This window comes from Perognathus longimembris, chromosome 4, assembly GCF_023159225.1.
Source record: "Perognathus longimembris pacificus isolate PPM17 chromosome 4, ASM2315922v1, whole genome shotgun sequence".
Taxonomy (NCBI): Eukaryota; Metazoa; Chordata; class Mammalia; order Rodentia; family Heteromyidae; genus Perognathus; species Perognathus longimembris.
This window is the reverse complement of record NC_063164.1, coordinates 56505679-56525699: the sequence shown is the minus strand read 5'-3', so window position 1 is coordinate 56525699 and position 20021 is coordinate 56505679. Positions and strand designations below refer to the sequence as shown.

Below are 20021 nucleotides of genomic sequence, written 5' to 3'. Positions count from 1 at the left end.
GGGAGGACAGTGTCTGAAAGGACACAAGCCCCTGTCTTCTGGGTAAGGTTAAAGATTGCTCGAGGGCTTTGCCCATCTAAAGTAAATGCAGATAATGATGATTTCTTGGGATCATGTTGGCATTGACAAGGGGAAATACGAGCTCAATGAAGCAAAGGGAACACTACCTTTCTTGAGTACAGGGTTCTCTGAGGAAGTCTCATTTTACTACAATGTTATCCTTGGATACTGAAGACAACATAGCATATTAATTTAATTTTGCAAAACTGAATGTGTCTTGAGTTTCAAGAAGCAGGTAAGCCATATACTTAATAAAATTTTTATTTAAATATATATTTAAAATACATATTTTTCGTAAGTTATCTACAAGAGTTATTCAAGCCTTTGAAATATGGAATGGAAAAAAATTAAACAGATGAATGCACTTATAATATACTTGCTAAAATAACTAATATCCCTAAGAAAATATGTCTTACCTAGGAATTAACAAAAATATTCTTTATAAAAATATGTAAAGTTTTACCATAGAGATACCAGATCTGCACCTAAAATCACAAGAGCGAAACAGACTTGCTTTCTTCAGCTTCTCTATGAAAATACAATTCGACACAACACTTCTTGTTATACGCAGCAGCAGCCTCTGCTGGAGGAGGGAAGGTATGCTTCAGTGACAAAGCATTAGCTCCAACAAGTTACATTTTTAAAAATTTCCTGAATCATGTTAAAATCACTGTTTCAAGGTCTTAAAGATGAACGTGCTTTATCAAGGATTTCCTTTCTGATTTTTGGATAAGCTGGATGTGCTTTGAGAACCTGCAAAAAAAAATGCCAAGAATTTGTAGTTAACGTTAGGAACCAGTGAGCTTGCAGAGGAGGTTGGAGGAAAATGGGGAGGGAGGAGGGAGAAAAGTGAGGGAGGAGATAACAAGTTTGATAAATGTATTCACTGCCTTATGTTTGAAACTGTAACCCCTCTGTACATCACTTTGACAATAAATTAATTTTAAAATCTTGCTACAAACTTCATTGTACAAATGTTACAATTTGCAATGGTGTTCAAAAGTGGCAGCTTATCTATAACATGATCCCTCACTTATATTAATAAGAGATGTGGGGCTGGGGATATAGCCTAGTGGCAAGAGTGCCTGCCTCGGAAACAAGAGGCCCTAGGTTCGATTCCCCAGCACCACATATACAGAAAACGGCCAGAAGCGGCACTGTGGCTCAGGTGGCAGAGTGCTATTCTTGAGCGGGAAGAAGCCAGGGACAGTGCTCAGGCCCTGAGTCCAAGGCCCAGGACTGGCCAAAAAAAAAAAAAAGAGATGTGAATGCTACAGGTGGGGACATAATAAATAAAACTGGTTCCTTAACAGATGAGATACAGAAAACAATTATAAAATATCTTTTAGAAAAAATCAGTGATGACATTTACTACTGGTGACTTTTTCTTTCATTTTTTAAATTTTTTTCTTTAATCAAGGCTAGCTATCACTCTATCATTTGAGTGACTTCTGGATTTTTGATGGTTAAAGGGACATTCTCACAGGCTTTCTTGCCCTGGCTGGTTTCAAACCACAGGACTCCTGAGTAGCCAGGATCAGAGGTACGAGTCTGTGCTTCATCAGCTCCCAGCTGGAAAGCGATTTTTAACCAGAAGCTCACAATGGATTTACCTAGAGTAAATTTTAGGCCTCTTGCATTGAAGCCCAGAGAGATACTCATTAAAAAAAACTCCATAAGTAATTCACACACATTAATGTACAACTTTCATTAATGTACCACAATGAGAAACACTGTGGTACACAGAGACCCAGCAATCAGTGGCAACACCGAGGCCTAACATTTACTATGATGAAGTGATGCATCGTTAGCAGAGAAAAGAGACATTAAAATTATTTTCTAAGGAGCCTTTTTTTTGGGGGGGGGGGGAGTTTTCTAAAAGGTCTAGTGCCTTACATGGAACATCACTGGGGTAATGTCAAAAGGAACTCTGCAGATTTTAAAAGAATAACTTAAATATTCATTACTTCAGTGGAGTATCATGTAGTAGATAATTAAAGAAATATAATGGAATTATTTCGAAGTTGTAGACTGCCTTTCACCTCCAATTTGTGACTCTCTGAATGAGACAGAACAATGACTTAAAGAATCTAAATCTCCTTTAAATATACTCTCACTTAACTGCTCTTTTCTTTATGAACATGTGTGAAAATGGAACAATTAAGCCTGTTGATATTGGTCTGGAATGGTGGGAGGAGATGATGGATAGTGATGGAGGTGTGAATCTGATCAAGGTACACTGTATGTACATATGGAATTTTCAAATGTACAACTCATTTATGCTAGTAAGTGTGGGCTAAAACAAAGAAAAGATAGATTGCTTAACATATTTTTTCTGCTAGCCTCAACCTTTACATGGACACACATATACATCTTACTGTTAAACACCCATCTCAAAACCAGTTTGATCTAGGTACATCATATTATTTTCTAAATGCTGAACAATGATCAACTCTTCAGAATATATTCAGTAAGTCATTTAGCCAAAATTCTCCACCTTTCACTTCTATTCAGGTGCATCTAGAAATCTTAATTTAATGTAGGAAATTTTGTTTCTCAAAAATTTAAAGAAATCTAAATTTAATCCTAACAAGCATGAGGCCCAAGCATGAGTTCAAAACTTAGTATTACTCTATTTCACTTCCCCCAGCCTTCCTCCCCCATGAATCTAATTTAAGGGTTTACCTGGTGACATACATCAATTGAATCCACGTATCTTTTTGCTTTTAAGTAATTAAATGCCAATTTGTAGCCTGTTAAAACAGAATCATAATGGTATGTGAGTACATGGGTGTAATTACTGTTTTTCCTTCGTTTTTGTTTGCTAACTCACCGGAGAAACTGGAAGCTGGTGACTACTAGAGAGAAGTGGTGTGATCATAGAGGGTGGAGCAAAAGGAAAGAGAATCAAGACAAAACAATGAGAGAAAGGGATTACAGTGAGTGCAAAGCCTGCCATTACACAAATGTGGTTTCTATCACTTATTACAAAGTATCATTTATTATTTTAATGTATAAAAATCTGACTAAGGCAGCAAACAATAGTACAACTCTTCATTTATATCACATCAATCTATTCAGAACTTAATATAACAGGCAAATTGATGGCTTGTAGTCATGAGATTTTCATTTTATTAGGAGGAAGTACATTAATTAAATAACTATATGAGTTAACAATTTCAAAACTGAAATATATTTCCTCAAAGACTTAAGTCAAGATAAAGGCAAGGAGAGTTACAATAAGGAGCTGGAACCAAGGATATAATCTGAAGGATGAGATATAAACTAATTCAAGCTGGGAACTAGCCCCAGAATAGACAAAGTTTATAATTAGAAGGTCTTCATCTGCAAGAGGGAAAGGACTCTGTTCCGGAGAACAGACCTAGGTCCTGTCCACAAAATAAGTTTCAGCTCATCATAAACAAAAAGAAAAGCATGGGATGAGTTTCCCCACAGTGAAGGGTGAGGCTAGGTAGCTTGGTACGTTCCAGATGTTGCCAAGATATAAGGAACACTGTAGACATTAGCATTCCTCAAATGAATAGTCTACAAAACACAGGAAGTAGATGATATTTCTAGACAGGAGAAAATCCTTGTCCTGTGTTCAAGTAATTATGGAAAACATGATCCTTGTGTGCTATCTGTAACAATGCACAAGAGTGATTCAAGGCTTCTGGAGGTCCAGAGTAAAGAAACCTGGGTGACTTAGTTTTTATTTGTTTTCCTAATGCATTTGAGCCATTTTCAAAATAGCAGGGGTGAAAAAAGAGAAAAGGGAAAGATTAGGGTAGAGGTCCTCTCAGATGGTTTTGGACAAGTTAGGACTTTAGAAAATTAGGCTTAATTCTGTAAGCAATAATTTACTGTGAGTACAAAACAACCTATTTTCTTAGACAGACAAAAACTATTTCCAGATGAATATTTTGTACTGTAAGAAGTCATATTTCAATGAAAACTGTGCGTAATTTGCTAAACTTACCTACTGCTGGATTTGTCTGGTTGCTATGCTTCCATGCCATCTCATAGTTGAAGGCAGCATCTGAGTATGCTTGCTCTTTCTCCATAATATAGCCCATGTACTCATAAGCTTTGCAGCAAGACTGTAGGAAAATGGAGGGTACATCAATAGGTTGATCTTGATACAATTAAGAATAAAAGGTTTAACAAAATGATTATTAGGAAGCTGAAACATGTTTAGGAGAGTGGAGCTCAAGAGGAGAGGGCAACATATAAATGAAGAGAAAGGGTATAACAATGTAACTTGATGGGATCGGTGTGGTTAGGACAGATTGGGAAAATGATGGAAGGAGTGATACCCCAAAAGATGCACTGTCCACATAAATTAATATGTTGAATTGAACCCTTATTCTTACAACTACTTAAAGATAAGGGTTGTTTATGAGTATAAAGATTCATCACATTAATCTATTTAAAGGTAACCTAAAATGATGGTTTCAACCTTCAGTATGCGACCAAATTATAAAATTTAACAAGTGGTTTTGATGCTAAGTCATCATCCCAAATCTGTCAGAATCAGGATTATCAGGATATGTTTTCTTTACAGAATTAAAGTATGGGGGCTGGGGATATGGCCTAGTGGCAAGAGTGCTTGCCCCTTATACATGAGGCCCTGGGTTTAATTCCCCAGCACCACATATATAGAAAATGGCCAGAAGTGGCGCTGTGACTCAAGTGGCAGAGTGCTAGCCTTGAGCAAAAAGAAGCCAGGGACAGTGCTCAGGCCCTGAGTCCAAGCCCCAGGACTGGCAAAAAAAAAAAAAAAAAAAAGAATTAAAATACACTTGAAGGTATATATAATATATGTGTGTATGTGTGTGCACTTTATACATATTTTAACTTCAACACAATTATAACTTCAACAAATGCAGAAATGAGTATAATGAATTCTCTGAATCGCTAACCTAATATCAAAAATTAACTCATGACTAACACTCTACTATCACTATCCCATATAGTGACACTTGATTATGTTAATATACTTCTCTAAATGAGAACTTCTTTAGTATAACCATAGCTCATGACATACGAAGTTTCACAATTCCTTAATCATCACATATCCACTCACTATTCACATTTCAAATTATACATATATATACATTTATATCTATGTATCAATCTATCTACCATTTTTTTAGATTAAGGATTTAAAAAAGGCTCACACTGTAACTGAGTCTCCAGTCTCTTTTGTCTGACAGGATTTCTTTTTCTGTCTATTTTCTGAATTAATTAAATATAAACAAGAATATTCATCCTAGGGTTTCTCTCAACTCAGACTTAGGTGATTAGATCCTTGATGCGTTTATATAAAATATTCATATGTTATTAATTTTCCTAAAAATTGCAATTAGATCTAGAGGTTTGGCTTGAATATTTATTTATGTACCAGAATAATGTGTTATGGTTTTACTTACTGAAAGAAGTTTTTTTCAACATTTTCATTAAAACCATCAGCCATACCAAAGCTGGGGCTGCTGCTCAAGCAGTAAAACACTTGCCTACCTAGTAAGCACAAGGCCTTGAGTTCAAGCCCCAGGATGATAAACAAAAATTAAATTGAAACTTGTAAGAGTTCACCATAAATAATCATTTCCCCATCCTACCATGGAAAACCAGGCTTATCACAATCATGCTGATGTTAGAAATTGTTCCAGAACACCCCCAAGCGGCCCCTCCACATATACCTGCAACCATTTCACCTTCCCAAGTTAATAAAACAAATGAAACAAAAACAAGCATACCAACTATTAAGAGTATAAATGAACATAGAAATAGAGTGCCTCAGGCTTTCCTACTGCTCAGCACAGGACTGTCAATGCTATCTATTTAACATTTTGATATTTAAATATTTTTAATTTCTTTTGATTTAAAAGGAAATTCCATCAAATTATTACTTACCTTGATTATGCATAGTTCTCTTTTCTCATCCCAGCCCTAGACCTACCATACATGTTTTATTTTTCCATCAGAAATCAAAGAATTTCTAAACCTTGTACTTCCTATGTCCGCTCACATATTTTTCAGTGTTGGAAAATGGTGTTAGTCTATCATTTTTCATTAGCAAGAAAATGCCTACAATGAGAACTGTCTCCTTATCTACTATTTGGTTAACCAACAGCGTAGTCTGTAGAGTCAGGACAAATGCTTAATCCTTTATCTACTGTTATAAGGCATAATGCTGAGGTCAGGTTTTTTTCTTTCCTTTTTTTTATATATTGATGAAGTCATGTATTTCTACATATTTGCTAGGTTTCAACCTATTTCAGATATTATTCCTATTGGTCCTTGCATCATCTTAAATTTGGCCCCTTGAGCATCTTCAAATTGGCTTCTGAGTCCTGGACATGACTGATCATCTTTGATTGCTCTTTGTCAGCTGGTATGGCAAGATGTTCTGATGGCATCATGTACATTTCCTGCCCCCAAACTGGAGGCTTCTCACTCTTTATTGAAATATTCCGAAGTTCCTCAGCTTTAGTTTCTGAATCTTATACTTTCACTATGGACCTGCTTAATCAGCAGGGCCAAACAAGGTGTCTAATGTAGCCATCATTCAATTAGGCCAGGTGCTGCTGTCTGTGTTCCAGCATGCATTCTCCCGCTGCAGCCCAAATTGCAACCCAAATTGCATAATGACAGACCAGGTATTTAAGGTCCAACAACTCATAGTTTAAAATTTCAAAACTTATTAATAAGTATTCTCTGTTTTCAAGGCCAATTTAACTCAATCTAACAGATCATGAGAATAGCCTATATATATTTAAGCAGATGAACATTTTCAACTTTGAAGTTCGTAAGAAAGTATCTTAATAGTAGCAGACAATTGTATCTCCTCTTTAACAAATGATTCATTTCATGATCTAATTTACTGAAAAATAATAAGTTTACTGTGATTAGAATTTGAATTGGTAGGAATCTGTGATGATAAATTTCTCCAACTTTCTAAGGCAAGTATAATTATTGTATAATTGTTTCTCAGAAAAGAATATAAAACTTAGCTTCAAAAATATTGTCATAATTTTTTTTCTGTTTTATTCATAAATCATTAAGACAGATGTGATGGCCTATAAACCTAGATTTCAGTAGAAGGCTGAGATCAGAAAAATCCCAGTTCTAGGCTAGTTTGGGCAAAATAGTTCATGAGACCCTATTTCCATAAATAAAAAAGCTGAGTGTAGCGATTGTACTTGTCATCCTCACTATAGGTGAAGTACAAATAGGAGGTTAATGGTCTAACCATACAGAAGAAAAAGCAACATCTTATTCTTGCTGGCAGTGTGGCTCAAGTGTTACAGTTCCTGCCTCTAAAGCACAAGCCCTGAGCTGAAACCCCAGGACTACCAACAAACAAAACAAAGTTGCTAGCAAAAAGCTTTATATTGATTGTAAGGACTTAAAATTTGAGTTTCAGTTTTCAGGCCTAGAGATAAAAAGTTTATATTAAATTGAGTTAAAAGCTGACAAGACTTTCCCTCACAAAATATATTATGCAAAGAAGATTCTGATATTGTGGAAACGATACACAGCTGCAGTACATTCATTAAGCATGGCTCCTAGTGGGAGGGACAGACGTCCACAATTAATGTTCTGCAATTTTCATTAGTTCTAAGATGAGCTGGGTAATCACAGGCAAGTGTATGACATTCCAAAAACACTTCCTTTAAGTAGGGCATCACCACAGCTGGAACTTAGAACTATATAAATATTTTTTTTTCTTCCAAAGGCAAATGGCTTCTTTCTTATATTAATATGTATTTCCTGATTGTGGCAAGAATAAACATTAATATCTAGAGGAATGGACCTACATGTTATAATACACTGCTACAGAACGCTTACATGACACAGGTTAGCAGTTATTTTTCCCCTCCAGTCACCTACTCTATTATGTCGTAGGCACCGTTTTAGTAGTTCCTCTGCCATGTCGTATTTTGCTGACTGAATATAAACATCAGCAAGGAGTAGCCAGCTCTTCTCAAATTCCTCAGCATCAATAGGATTCCAAATCATTTTTGAAATTCTCTTCAGCTGGTTTCTAGCTCTTGGAGTCTGCTTCAAGATCATGTAAGCGGTGGCCATTCCCAAGAGTGCTGGGATATGATCTTTCTGGAAGAAAGGAAAGTTTTAGACTACAAGATGCAAAATAAAATAGTCAAATGTTTAGAAGCAAAACACAGAAACAGCATATGCTATGTAAGAGCTGCTGTTCTGTAATATGGTTGACCTAATAATTCAGTAACTACTGATACCATAATCACACAATTCTAATCATCAGTGTGACTCGTTTTTCAGTGAGGGTGACTGGGTATGTAGGATTTGTATAGAAACAGAAGGAAATAAAACATTTCAGAATGAGTGTTATTGAGAAGATATTATTTCAAATTTAACATTTTGTATCTAGTTTTTTCATCTAATGGGACCAGGATTTATCTGCAAGTGACAATCCTTATGTACATCAAGTTATATCGCTTTTTCCTTTATTAAAAACAAAGTCCCTCTTCTACCAGTAAACTTTGACTAAGTCTTTGACAAAATGTTATCATTAGTTGTGAATTGCCTACTCGGAAATTACTTGACACAAATTCATGTCTTAAAATAGGGTGTTTGATGTACACATCTCAGGTTTCTGATGGAGTCTGTAGAAAGCAGTATTCTTTTGTATTTTTTTTTTAACAGTAATGGGATTTGAAATCAAGGCTTTGAACTGAACATGCCTGGCAGATAGTCTAACTTGAGCCATGCCCTTGCCTTTTTAAAATTTTTTTGGTCTAGTTATTTTTTTTATTTTTTTATTTTTTGGCCAGTCCTAGGCTGTGAACTCAGGGCCTGAGCACTGTCCCTGGCTTCTTTTTTGCTCAAGGCTAGCACTCTGCCACTTGAGCCACAGCGCCCCTTCTGGCCATTTTCTGTATATGTGGTGCTGAGGAATTGAACCCAGGGCCTCATGTATACGAGGCAAGCACTCTTGCCACTAGGCCATATTCCCAGCCCATGGTCTAGTTATTTTTAAAATACATTCTCATTCTTTTGCCTGGGCTGGCTTGGGGAGTGATTCTATTTACATTTCCCACACACCTGGCATGCCCATGGCACCTTTTTTCTTTCTTTTTTTTTTTTTTGATGGGGGCATGTGAGTTGAATACAGGACCTTGCACACACTCTACTTTCTTGCCAGGTTGTTGCTATATACCACTTGAGCCTCCTTTCAGTCCCATTTTTTTCTTTATGCTGATTATTTTGGAGACACAGTTTCATGAACTCTCCAGCCCAAAGCTGGCTATGAATTGCAATTCTCTCAACTTTAGTCTCCTGAGTAGCCAGGAATACAGATATGAGCAACTGGTGCCAAACTAGCATGTAGCTTTAATTAGCTTTTATGGGTTGAAATGTGGGCTCTTTTTTCCAGGCTAGCCTTGAACTATGATCCTTATGAGTTCTGTCTTCTAAGTAGTTAAGATTACAGGCATGAGATACCATATTCTGGTTACAATATTCCTTTAGGTGGAGTCCAAAGTCAGAAGATATCACTCTGTGAATTTAGTTGGTAGGGTGGCTGAAATCTGAGGATTGTGGTTTGAAGCCAGCCCACGCAAAAAGTCCATGAGACTCTTATACCAAGTAAACAAATCAGAAAATGCCAAAAGAGGTACTTGCTTTAAGTGGTAGAGAGCTAGGCTTGAGCAAAAGAAGCTGAGGGACAGTTCCCAGGCCCTGAATTCAAGCCCCAAGACCAAGACAAAATTTAAAAAAAATACAAAGATCACATGACGTGATTTCAAGTGATGCTAGAGAACACCATTCTTTCCTGAGGTAGTTATAAATTGGTAGTACAGTTAGTTATTCTCCACAAAATAAACTGAGTCAAAATGCATATTCTTGTACGAACAGGAAAAGATGATATACAGTTGAAAAAGAAGACTACTAACCTCAGAGGTCGCTATCTCAGTGAAGGCATTTAGTGCTTGTTCAACATTTGCCTTCTGTTTGGTGGCCATTAGGCAGTAATTTTCCATTATGCGAAGTTGGATGTTACCCTGAGCTGTCTGAGGCTTTAGTTCTTTAAGGAGCTTCTCTGCTGTCCTCACTGCTAATTGCACAGACTCTTGCTTCTCTGTTGAATTACTGTACATATTAAAGACAAACCATGATATTATTATTTATGATACAAAATTATTTAAGATTAGAATCAGACCTTGAGTGTACACTGGTTCCTCTTTCTTTTTTTTTAATATCTTTATTTATGAAAACCATAATATTATTTATTTTATTTTTTTTTTGGGGGGGGGCAGTCCTGGGCCTTGGACTCAGGGCCTGAGCACTGTCCCTGGCTTCTTTTTGCTCAAGGCTAGCACTCTGCCACTTGAGCCACAGCACCACTTCTGGCCATTTTCTGTATATGTGGTGCTGGGGAATTGAACCTAGGACCTAATGTATAGGAGGCGAGCACCCTTGCCACTAGGCCATATCCTCAGCCCTGGTTCCTCTTTCTAACATGCATTTAAAGGTTCTTCTTTGGTACTGGCACAAGAACAAGCCCGAGGATCAATGCAATAGAATGAAAGACCCAGAAATGAACCGACAGACCTATGGCCACTTAATTTTTGATAAGGGAGCAAAAAGAACAAATGGTGCTGGAGAATTGGCTAAACATGTGTAGAAAACTAAAGTTAGATCCTTATATATCATCCTGTACCAGAGTCAATTCCAAATGGATCAAAGACCTCAAGATAAAAGCAGATACCCTGAAAATACTATAGGAAGGAATAGGAGAAACAATAGGACTCCTTGGCACAGGCTGGAACTTTCTTAATAAAGAACCAAAAACACAACAAACCAAAGAAATGTTGGACAAATGGGATTGCATTAAACTGCAGAGCTTCTGCACAGCAAAGGACATAGCTAGCAAGCTATATAGAAAGCACACAGACTGGGAGAAGAGCTGCACTAGCCATACAACAGATAAGGGCCTCTAAATATCTCTAAATATACCTACAGCTCAAGAAATTAATTTCCCCAAAAACAAAACCACAAAGAAACTACAACTCCATTAATAGGTGGCCTAAATACCTAAAGGGGACTTGAAGTCTTGAAAACAAACACCAAGCAATGCATGAAGAAATGCTCAACTTCTCTGCAAACCAAAAAAAAAAAAAGAAAAATTGTGATTCCACCTCACCTCAGTTACAATGGTCATTATCAAGAAATCTAATAACAATGGATGCTAGTGAGGATGTGGCCAAAGGAGAATGCTGCTACACTCCTTCCTGGTGGGAGTGCAAACTTGTCCCACCACTCTGGAAAGCAGTATGGAGGTTCCTCATAAGGGAAACACAGAGCGACCCTATGATCTAGCAATCCTACTTCTGGACATTTACCCAAATGACCAAAACAAGGTCATACTAAAGTTATCACCACAACCATGCTCACTGCAGTATTATTTACCATAGCTAAAACATGGAAGCAACCCCCCAGTAGATGAATGGATCAGAAAAATGTATATATATACACAATGGAATTCTATACTTCCATTAGAAAGAATGACATCACTCTATGGTTTACCTCATTTGTAAGAGCTAGAATATGTCTATGATATTCTTAACAGGGGATCTCAGCAGCCCAACAACTTAATACATAGGACCATATATAATGAAGTGCACCAACATCAACTCTAAGATAAGGAAACCAGAGGTTCTTATTAGGTCTTGTATGTAGTTTATTTTTCTTTCATTTCTTATAATTTTTTTGTTCCTTTTGTCTAGTATATAAGATTACTTGATCAGGAGAAGGGAAAGGGAATCACAGAAACAGGTCAAAGGATAAACTAACACAATAATGACACTCACTTGATACTAGGCTGGATATCAACCTTACAACTTGAGGGGGAGGAGAGAGTAGGGAGGAGTAAGCAGGTAAAAATGAAGGATGAGGCAACAGTGTTCAAAAACAAATGCAATCATTATGTGACTTATGTAACTATAACCCCTTACTCATCACCTTTTCAATAAAGATTTAAAAAAGATTAAAATAAAATGCATGAGTTCAAAGTAACCTATAAAAAGGTAATTCTTTGTGATGAATGTCATATCACTAATTCTCTCTCTCTCTGTCTATCTCTGTCTCTCTCTCTGTGTCTCTGTCTCTGTCTGTCTGTCTCCCTCTTTCTCTCTCTTTTGCCAGTCCTGGGGCTTGGACTCAGAGCCTGAGCACTGTCCCTGGCCTCTTTTTGCTCAAGGCTACCAATCTACCACTTGGGCTACAGCACCACTTCCAGCTTTTCCAATATACGTGGTGCTGAGAAATTGAACCCAGTGCTTCATGTATACAAGGCAAGCACTCACCACTAGGCCATATTCCCAGCCCCTCATTCTCTTTTAATAAAGAGTGACGCACAATTACAAATATATTTTTAAGCTAAGTTAATATAACCTTAGTAAAACAGTATTAAGTCATAATTTACTCTATAATTTAAGGAAATTAGTGTCTACAACGTGGTAACTTTGTTCATTCCAGCACATGTGAAAAAAAAAAAAAAGCAGAACCATAAAAACTTGTTACAAACTTGGAAAGCAAAAGGATAAAACATCTGATTCAATCTATGTTGAGTATCGTTTCCATTTGGGAAAACTGTGGCTCAGTAACAATGCAAATACTTGATAGCAAGTTTCTTATCACACATAAACACTTAGAAATGAAATTCTCAATGGTAAATTACCAAAGCTGCTTGCTGTCTTAGGCTCTTTACCTTCCCTACAGTATTCCACACTTCCCCATAGTCCCTCTCCATTTGGCTTCTATATTTCTGCTCAGCTCTGTTCTCTTTTCTCACACAGATCATTTATGCTTTAAATTTCATTCTCACATTTCTTTTACTATATACTACGTGCAAAGAGACCATGTGTGGCAGATATCTGTGCAGATATCTCCCTAGTCTTTAGATCCATAACTTAGTTCCTTTCTAAATTCTAGTGGTTGTTTTGTTTTATGCTGGTCTTAAGGCTTGAAACTGGGGCTAGGCACTAGTCTTGAGCAATAGAGCTCAAGACTATCCCTGAGCTCTTTTGCTCAAGACTAGTGCTCTACCACTTGAGCCACAGTGCACGCCCACATTTTTGGTGGTTATGTAGAGATTCATGTCCCATGGACATTCTTGCCTGCATTGGCTTTGAACTGTGATCCTCAGATCTCAGTCTCATGAACTAAGATAACAGGTATAAACCATTGACATGTTTCTAAAGTCTAGCTTTAAAAAATTTTTCAAGTAAAAAAATTTTTTTCAAGTATTTGCTAAAGAGCTTCAATATTGTAGCCTACAAGAATTATAGAATGCCATGTAATCCCTCTTAAAGCAATCAACACAAAAGGCCATTTTCCTACTTTCAAAATCCAGTGGTCTTCATACTCCAAATCTTGAAATTTATCATCTCAGTCTACTTAATTTCCTGCCACTTCTCCATGCATCTCCCTTCCACTGCCTAGATTTCTATGAACTCCTATAGTACTTCAAACACATGTTTATCCATACTTGCTGTGTTCAAGATAAAATGGTTTCACACATTATCTTGTATCTTAAGTAAATCACATGCTTCTGAAGGCAGAAACTGCTTTTATGTTCCCTCTACATCCTTATGCACCTCCATCAGGCCATCCCAGTTCTTAAGAGACAGAAATAACAAATATAACCATTTCTAGCTGGACTCCATAAGAAAGAACAGCAGGACAGTTGACACTAGGTAGCACTGAATCCTATTCTTGTTTCATCCTTATCAGCAAACACATGAGACAAGATGACTGGGCTTATTTCTTAACAATGTTGTAGTGAGTGAGATAGTATATGCAAAGTATAAACAACAGGCATTGAAAAGGGATTGTAGTTATATAAATCAGATAAAGAGTACATTTCTTCTTGAGTAATGCTACTTCTTACCTCACTCTCTCCCAGGTTTTTCCTTCCTATCCTCACTCATGAGCTGTACAGTTTATTCTCAATAACATGCCTAGTGAGTACCACCTCTCCTATACTTGTTCACCCTTTGTCTTACCACTTCTGTGCCCCTTCTTAACCTCCTAAAGACAGATAAATGAACAAATAAGAAAAAGGGAAATGCAAACAAAAACAGCAATAAAGAAGAAAAAAACAGAAGCCTTAGTCCCAACTCTTTGTAGGGTCAGGAATAGGTTTAGATATGCAGCCTTGGTCTGGAGAGGCTTGAGATATTTGACCAATAATTCCTAGACCATATTACATTATTTTCATAATAATAAAAGGTAACTATTATAAAAATATTAGCAGTGTCTACAGATGCCCTGATAAGAAAAAGGTTGAGATCAGCATAATTATGAATATTTCATTTATTTCTGTTATTATAACTAATAATATAGAAATTCTAATTTCTCATGCTTTGCCAATATTTACTTTGCTCTGATATAACTAGAAAAACAATTATTAATGGGGATTAGCTATTACTATAATTGGTGAGTTTTCCAATGGAACACAGTATATATATGTCAACATCCACTTGTATGTACTTATATTATGTCTGTTAATGAAACAGGGCAATATTATCAATCAATCAATTAATCAATCAATTTTAATAAAATGACCAAGTTAATGACTAAAAAACAACAGGGCTTGACATAAAACCATTTGTTAGCTATTACTATTATGTTGTGGACAATTTTTTTTTTTGTCATTGTATCTTCATAACAAGTCTATTCTCATTTAGGGACCCCCACCAAAAAAAAAAAAAAAGCATTTCTCGCCCATTTCAGAAAAGCATTATTTTATTTGCAAGATGATTTATTTGACTGACTTTCCATTCCTCCTTGTCTATAATTTAGTTCTCTTTTGAGAGAACTGCTTCTTATCCCCAAACAAGTTTAAAATATGTGTCAAAGATAATATATAAATATTACTTACCCAAGGTCTCCATCTAGGTTTTCAAATACTTCACCTCCAATAGTTTCATTGTCTGGATTCAAACAGATTTCTATCATATTGTAAATTGCATTTTGGCCCCAGTCACTATCTTTCCGAGCTTTATTAAAATGCCGAAGGGCATCATTTGGTTCTCCAGTATACCTTGTTAAATATTTAGAAATAATTACTATAATCACTGGACAAAAAAAATTTAACACTATTTTATAAAATTCCTGTTAGGTAAAAAGTTTTAAAATGCATCTTTTTTTTATTACCAAGAAAAGTATATTCTGCATTGTCTACAATGAGAGAAATAAACACCTGTCATGCAAGGTTTTTCTACCAATATATTTACCAAAGATGTAGTCCATTACAGTATTGAAATCCTGGCTCCAGTTTTGCTCTGGAGTTAAATTTCTCAGCCATTGAGAAAAATCTTGGAACTTCATGAAGTTTCCCACATCTTCTTAGGAGATCAATCAAACGAGATAAAGTCATATAATTATCTAGAAACAAATAACACTTCAGACATAGACAGTGTTTTGTAAATTTTGTTCTGACAGTTACACTCTTACTTTATTAATGCATAATTTACTTCAAATAAAATACAATATAAATAAAAGCAAAAGTGTGTCTTCTACATTTCCATGAAGAGTATATACCATTTTCCAGCAGACACCTAGAGCAAGAAGCCTTCTCCCAGTTCTTTCTAGTTCTCTCTTAGTAATATCCTATTGACATAAGACCAACTTAATACCCTTTTAAAACTACAAAAGTATCCATGGACAATAAGGAAGACTACAAAAAAGTATAAAGAAGACAAAATTCTTTGTTCCCATAGATTAAAGGTCAACAGTTCCTTTAATACTTCTTTTTGTATATTTAGGAGGGAAAAATCAATCTACAAACATTTAAACTTACACTTATTCAAAATTATTCAGTATTTATATGATTTATTTAAAATAAATGAGTTAAAAATACTTAAAAGGCATTAAAAGTAAGAAAATTTTATTAATTTAAAATACTTTTATTTATGTTTATTAAATCTTCTATTTATTGCCAGTTCTCATTTATTTCTGCATAGTTTTTTTTCTAGGTGGTTGGATTCTTAAAGTCAGCATAAGATTTTTTTTGTATAATAGTTGTAAATTTTTTATGACAAATGTTTTGATCCCTTTCTTAAGGTGAATTCCTAGAATTAAACCACAGGAGTATACACATATGCACACACACATAAATCCTTCATTTTAAAGCAATTTATCCTTGATACTATTTTCCCAAAAAGGAGAGGATGCCATATTTTTTTTTATAAAAAAGTTCCAACCAAATAGGTATCTTTCCATTCAATTTCATATAAGCATCATTTGTCAAGAAGTAAAAACAACCTAAATGTCCACTAAGATTTGAATAAATAAAATATATCACATACATACAATGGAATATGCTTGTGCCTTAAATTAGGTAAGGAAAATCTGATATATACAACAACACAGACAACCACCTATCACTCTCTGCTAGGTGAAATAAGCCAGAAAGGAACAAATGCAATAAGATGTCACCTGAAGGAGCCACCTAGAGAAGTCAGATTCATAGAAGGCGAAAGCAGGAGTGACTATCAAAGGCAGGAGAAGGGAAATGAGGAAGTATGTACAGAGTTTGTAATGATGAGGATGGTCTAAGATGCATGCTAGCCATGGCTTTCAAAAAGTATGAATGCACTTAATGGTACTGAATTGTACACGTGGGACTAGTTAAGAAGACTAGGTGCAAGTGTTTTTAATCCTCACTACCTATCTCCTCTATGAGGAATAGGGAGGCCAGCCAGCCCCAGCAGAATTCAAGAGATTTTGTCTCAACCCACAGGTCTCCTTATCTTATCCGAATTCCTATGGGGGCTGAGATTGGGAAGATGACAGTTTCAGGACAGCCTGAGGGGAAAAGTGCACAAGAGTACAACTCAGTTCAAAGAGCTGGGTGTGGTGGCATGTACCTATCTTTCTAGGTAGGAGGAGAAGTATAAGTAGGAGAAATGTGTCTAAGCCAGCCTGGGCAAAAAGTGAGAACCCATCACAAAAATAACCAAAACAAAAAAGTCTGGAAGCATGGCTTAAGCAATGGAGTGCTTGCCTAGTACTCCAGAAGCCCTGAGTTCAAAGCCTACTACTGCCCAAACCAAAAACCAAAGGAAAAAAAATAAAGGGTTAAGATAATACACTCAGATATATATATTGTTATAAATGCTTTACCATAATAAGTATTTACTTAATGAAAGACTCCTGAGCCAAATGTGGTGGTGCTTGCTGCCTATGATTCTAATTAGTTGGAAGGCAGATGTGGGATCAAGGTCTGAGGTTGGCCTAAAAACAAGTTCATGACTCTTTCTAAAAGTAATTGAAGTAAAAGTGGCTGCCAGGTGGTGGCACAAGTATCAGAGAGTATATTCCTAGTAAGCAGAAGACCCAATACCACCAAAAGCAAAAGCAAAACCAAATGAACAAATACCCCTGTGGAGGCTCTGTATGTATGATGTAAAGATGGATGTTACCAGCACTTGCCTTTCCTATCACACAACTTTGATTCTTACCAAGTTTATTTTTCTGACATAACTAAAAGGTAGAGTAAGAATATAGTGATGTCAAAAGAGGATTCAAGTATTAGCTGTGGGCTTAGCAATGTGAAGATAAGTAAATTACTTAAATTCTGATCTGAAATTATTATTTCTTGTGCTAGATAATCTGTTATTCAGAAAGCAGAAATATGAGGATATTAGTTTAAAGTCCATCCAGGAAGACAAAAAAAACAAAACAAAAAAAAAAAAAAGGAGAGATTTTCATCTCCTATTATCCAGCAAAAATACAGAAAGGCTCAAGGTACAGAACTAGCTAAAGTGCCAAAGCCTTCAATTCAAGCCCCAGTACCAAAAAAGCAACCCAAATCCTATTTTCTTAAAATACAATTATAATACAGAACTTGAGAGTTCCATGGAAATCAAACAAAGAGATGTATAAGAGACGAATAAACGAATATCGTCAGTTATAGTTGTACCTCAAATTTAGGTAAGAAGACATATTGCCCACAATAAAGATACAGAACCTAGCTCTGTACTGAATTAAACATTAAGCAAAAACTAAATATTGGAAATTTCTGGCCAATTTTTTGTATGATATTGCTAATATGTGAAATGAATGAACAATATTGGTGATATAATTTAAAGTCAGCATTGGGAGTCTGTTTCTGGAATAATTCTCCCCTTACAATATTACTAAATTGTATTCTTTATTAGTTCAAGTTATGATTACCACTGCCAGACTGCATTATGTTTATGTGCCTTTTGATATTAGCTATGATATTTGACAGAAGGTAAATTTCAACAGTTTAAAAATTAAAAGCTAGGCATTAAACATTTTTCCAAATGATTTAAAATTATTATGGTATGTAAGGGTAATATTGCCAAGAATAGCTTGAGAATGTTCAGAAAGGAAGTGGTGTGTTTTTAAAAAAATTTTTTCATACAATATTTAGCTTTTTTTGGGGGGGGGAGTGGTCCCTGACTTTTTTTTTTTTTTTTTTTTTTTTGCTCAAGGCTAGCACTCTGCCACTTGAACCACAGCACCACTTCTGGTTGTTTTCTGTTTATGTGGTGCTGGGGAATCGAACCCAAGCCTTCATGTATACCAGGCAAGCACTGTTGCCACTAGGCCATATTCCCAGCCCCTGGGGTGCTTTTTAAATGCTGTGAAATGGGAACAGCTTAAGATAAGTGAAGTATTATGTGTATTGCCTTTAATTTTTAATTTTATTTTTACAAAGAAAAGCCTCTTGTTCCCATCTCCTGGATGTGTATTATCTTTAAGTGTCAACTCAGATAAAGAGAAAAGGACCAAAGTAGAATCTAGAATTCAGGATAAAAAAAGAAAACAATGACACAGGCCTGGAGGAAATAAGGGCATATTTAGGAGAAGTTGAGTGGAGAAAATGTTAATATAAAGCTCTGAGCTCACAGGGCATTGGTTTTATGCTGAGTAGGGAAAATAAACAGAACAACAATGCTGGAGATTTTATTGACTTGGACCTGCAAAGGACATGGAATTCGGGTTAAGGAAGTAGATTTGGTGTCAGGGAATGAAATTCTTCTCTACTTGTTTGTAATATCTCAGTCCTGTAGGTGGAAAGGTTTACAGATGAGGGTAAGGAAGACGGAAGGGGCATTGGAGGTTTGAGGATACAGGAGGAAGTATGAAGAACAACTGGAGTGAGTAAATTTACTAGAGAAATACCTAAGGATGACCAGACAGTTCATCTGAGGTTTATGATCATAATTTAAAACAAAACCACTAGAAATCACTGCGTTTTTCTTTGGGCTATTTGAGCTACTCAAGCCCACATGTGAAATTAGCAGAGTCAGATCCAACAAGGGTTGCTGTTTTCCCAATCATTTACCAGCTAGAAAAAGAGGAGAAAGGGAGCTGGTTGCATTTCAAAAACATGGTCAGTGGTTGGTTACTTACCTGGTTTGCGTTCTAAAAGCTGTTGCAAATGGAACACTGCTTGCTCATAGTCCTGTTTTCTGAACATGAGATCAGCCATCATCTACAAAGATAAAGTTGGTTCTAAAAATACTACTGCATGTTTTTTACAAAGCATAGTCTACCTAGGATTTGGCACTATAAACATATCTATGAAAATATGAGGGGCAGGCTGGGAATATAGCCTAGTGGCAAGAGTGATTGCCTGGTATACATGAAGGCCTGGGTTCGATTCCCCAGCACCACATATACAGAAAATGGCCAGAAGTGGCGCTGTGGCTCAAGTGGCAGAGTGCTAGCCTTGAGCAAAAAGAAGCCAGGGACAGTGCTCAGGGCCTGAGTCCAAGCTCCAGGACTGGCCAAAAGGAAAAAAAAAAAAAAAAAGAAAAGAAAGAAAGAAAATATGAGGGGCAAAGATTTATAAAAGCAAATCAAAGATGTAATTCAGATTGTTCTGTTCATAAAATCAAATATTTAGCAAAAAACATGTGCTAAGTATTGTT

The 20021-nt window shown here is 36.1% G+C and overlaps 1 protein-coding gene across 1 annotated transcript in view; it reads right to left on the bottom strand.

Annotated features, from left to right (window-relative positions):
* Positions 1 to 308: 308 nt before the first annotated feature.
* The window catches only part of Ttc21b (tetratricopeptide repeat domain 21B), a 60232-nt gene continuing 40519 nt past the window's right edge, over positions 309 to 20021 (bottom strand). The window contains exons 22-29 of the mRNA XM_048345303.1: positions 19501 to 19582; positions 15348 to 15498; positions 14993 to 15154; positions 10002 to 10197; positions 7957 to 8181; positions 4040 to 4160; positions 2746 to 2813; positions 309 to 813 (exon numbers count right to left, since the gene is read on the bottom strand). Coding sequence (XP_048201260.1) covers positions 736 to 813; positions 2746 to 2813; positions 4040 to 4160; positions 7957 to 8181; positions 10002 to 10197; positions 14993 to 15154; positions 15348 to 15498; positions 19501 to 19582 — 1083 coding nt within the window. The 3' untranslated portion in view covers positions 309 to 735. The remainder of the gene's footprint in view (positions 814 to 2745; positions 2814 to 4039; positions 4161 to 7956; positions 8182 to 10001; positions 10198 to 14992; positions 15155 to 15347; positions 15499 to 19500; positions 19583 to 20021) is intronic.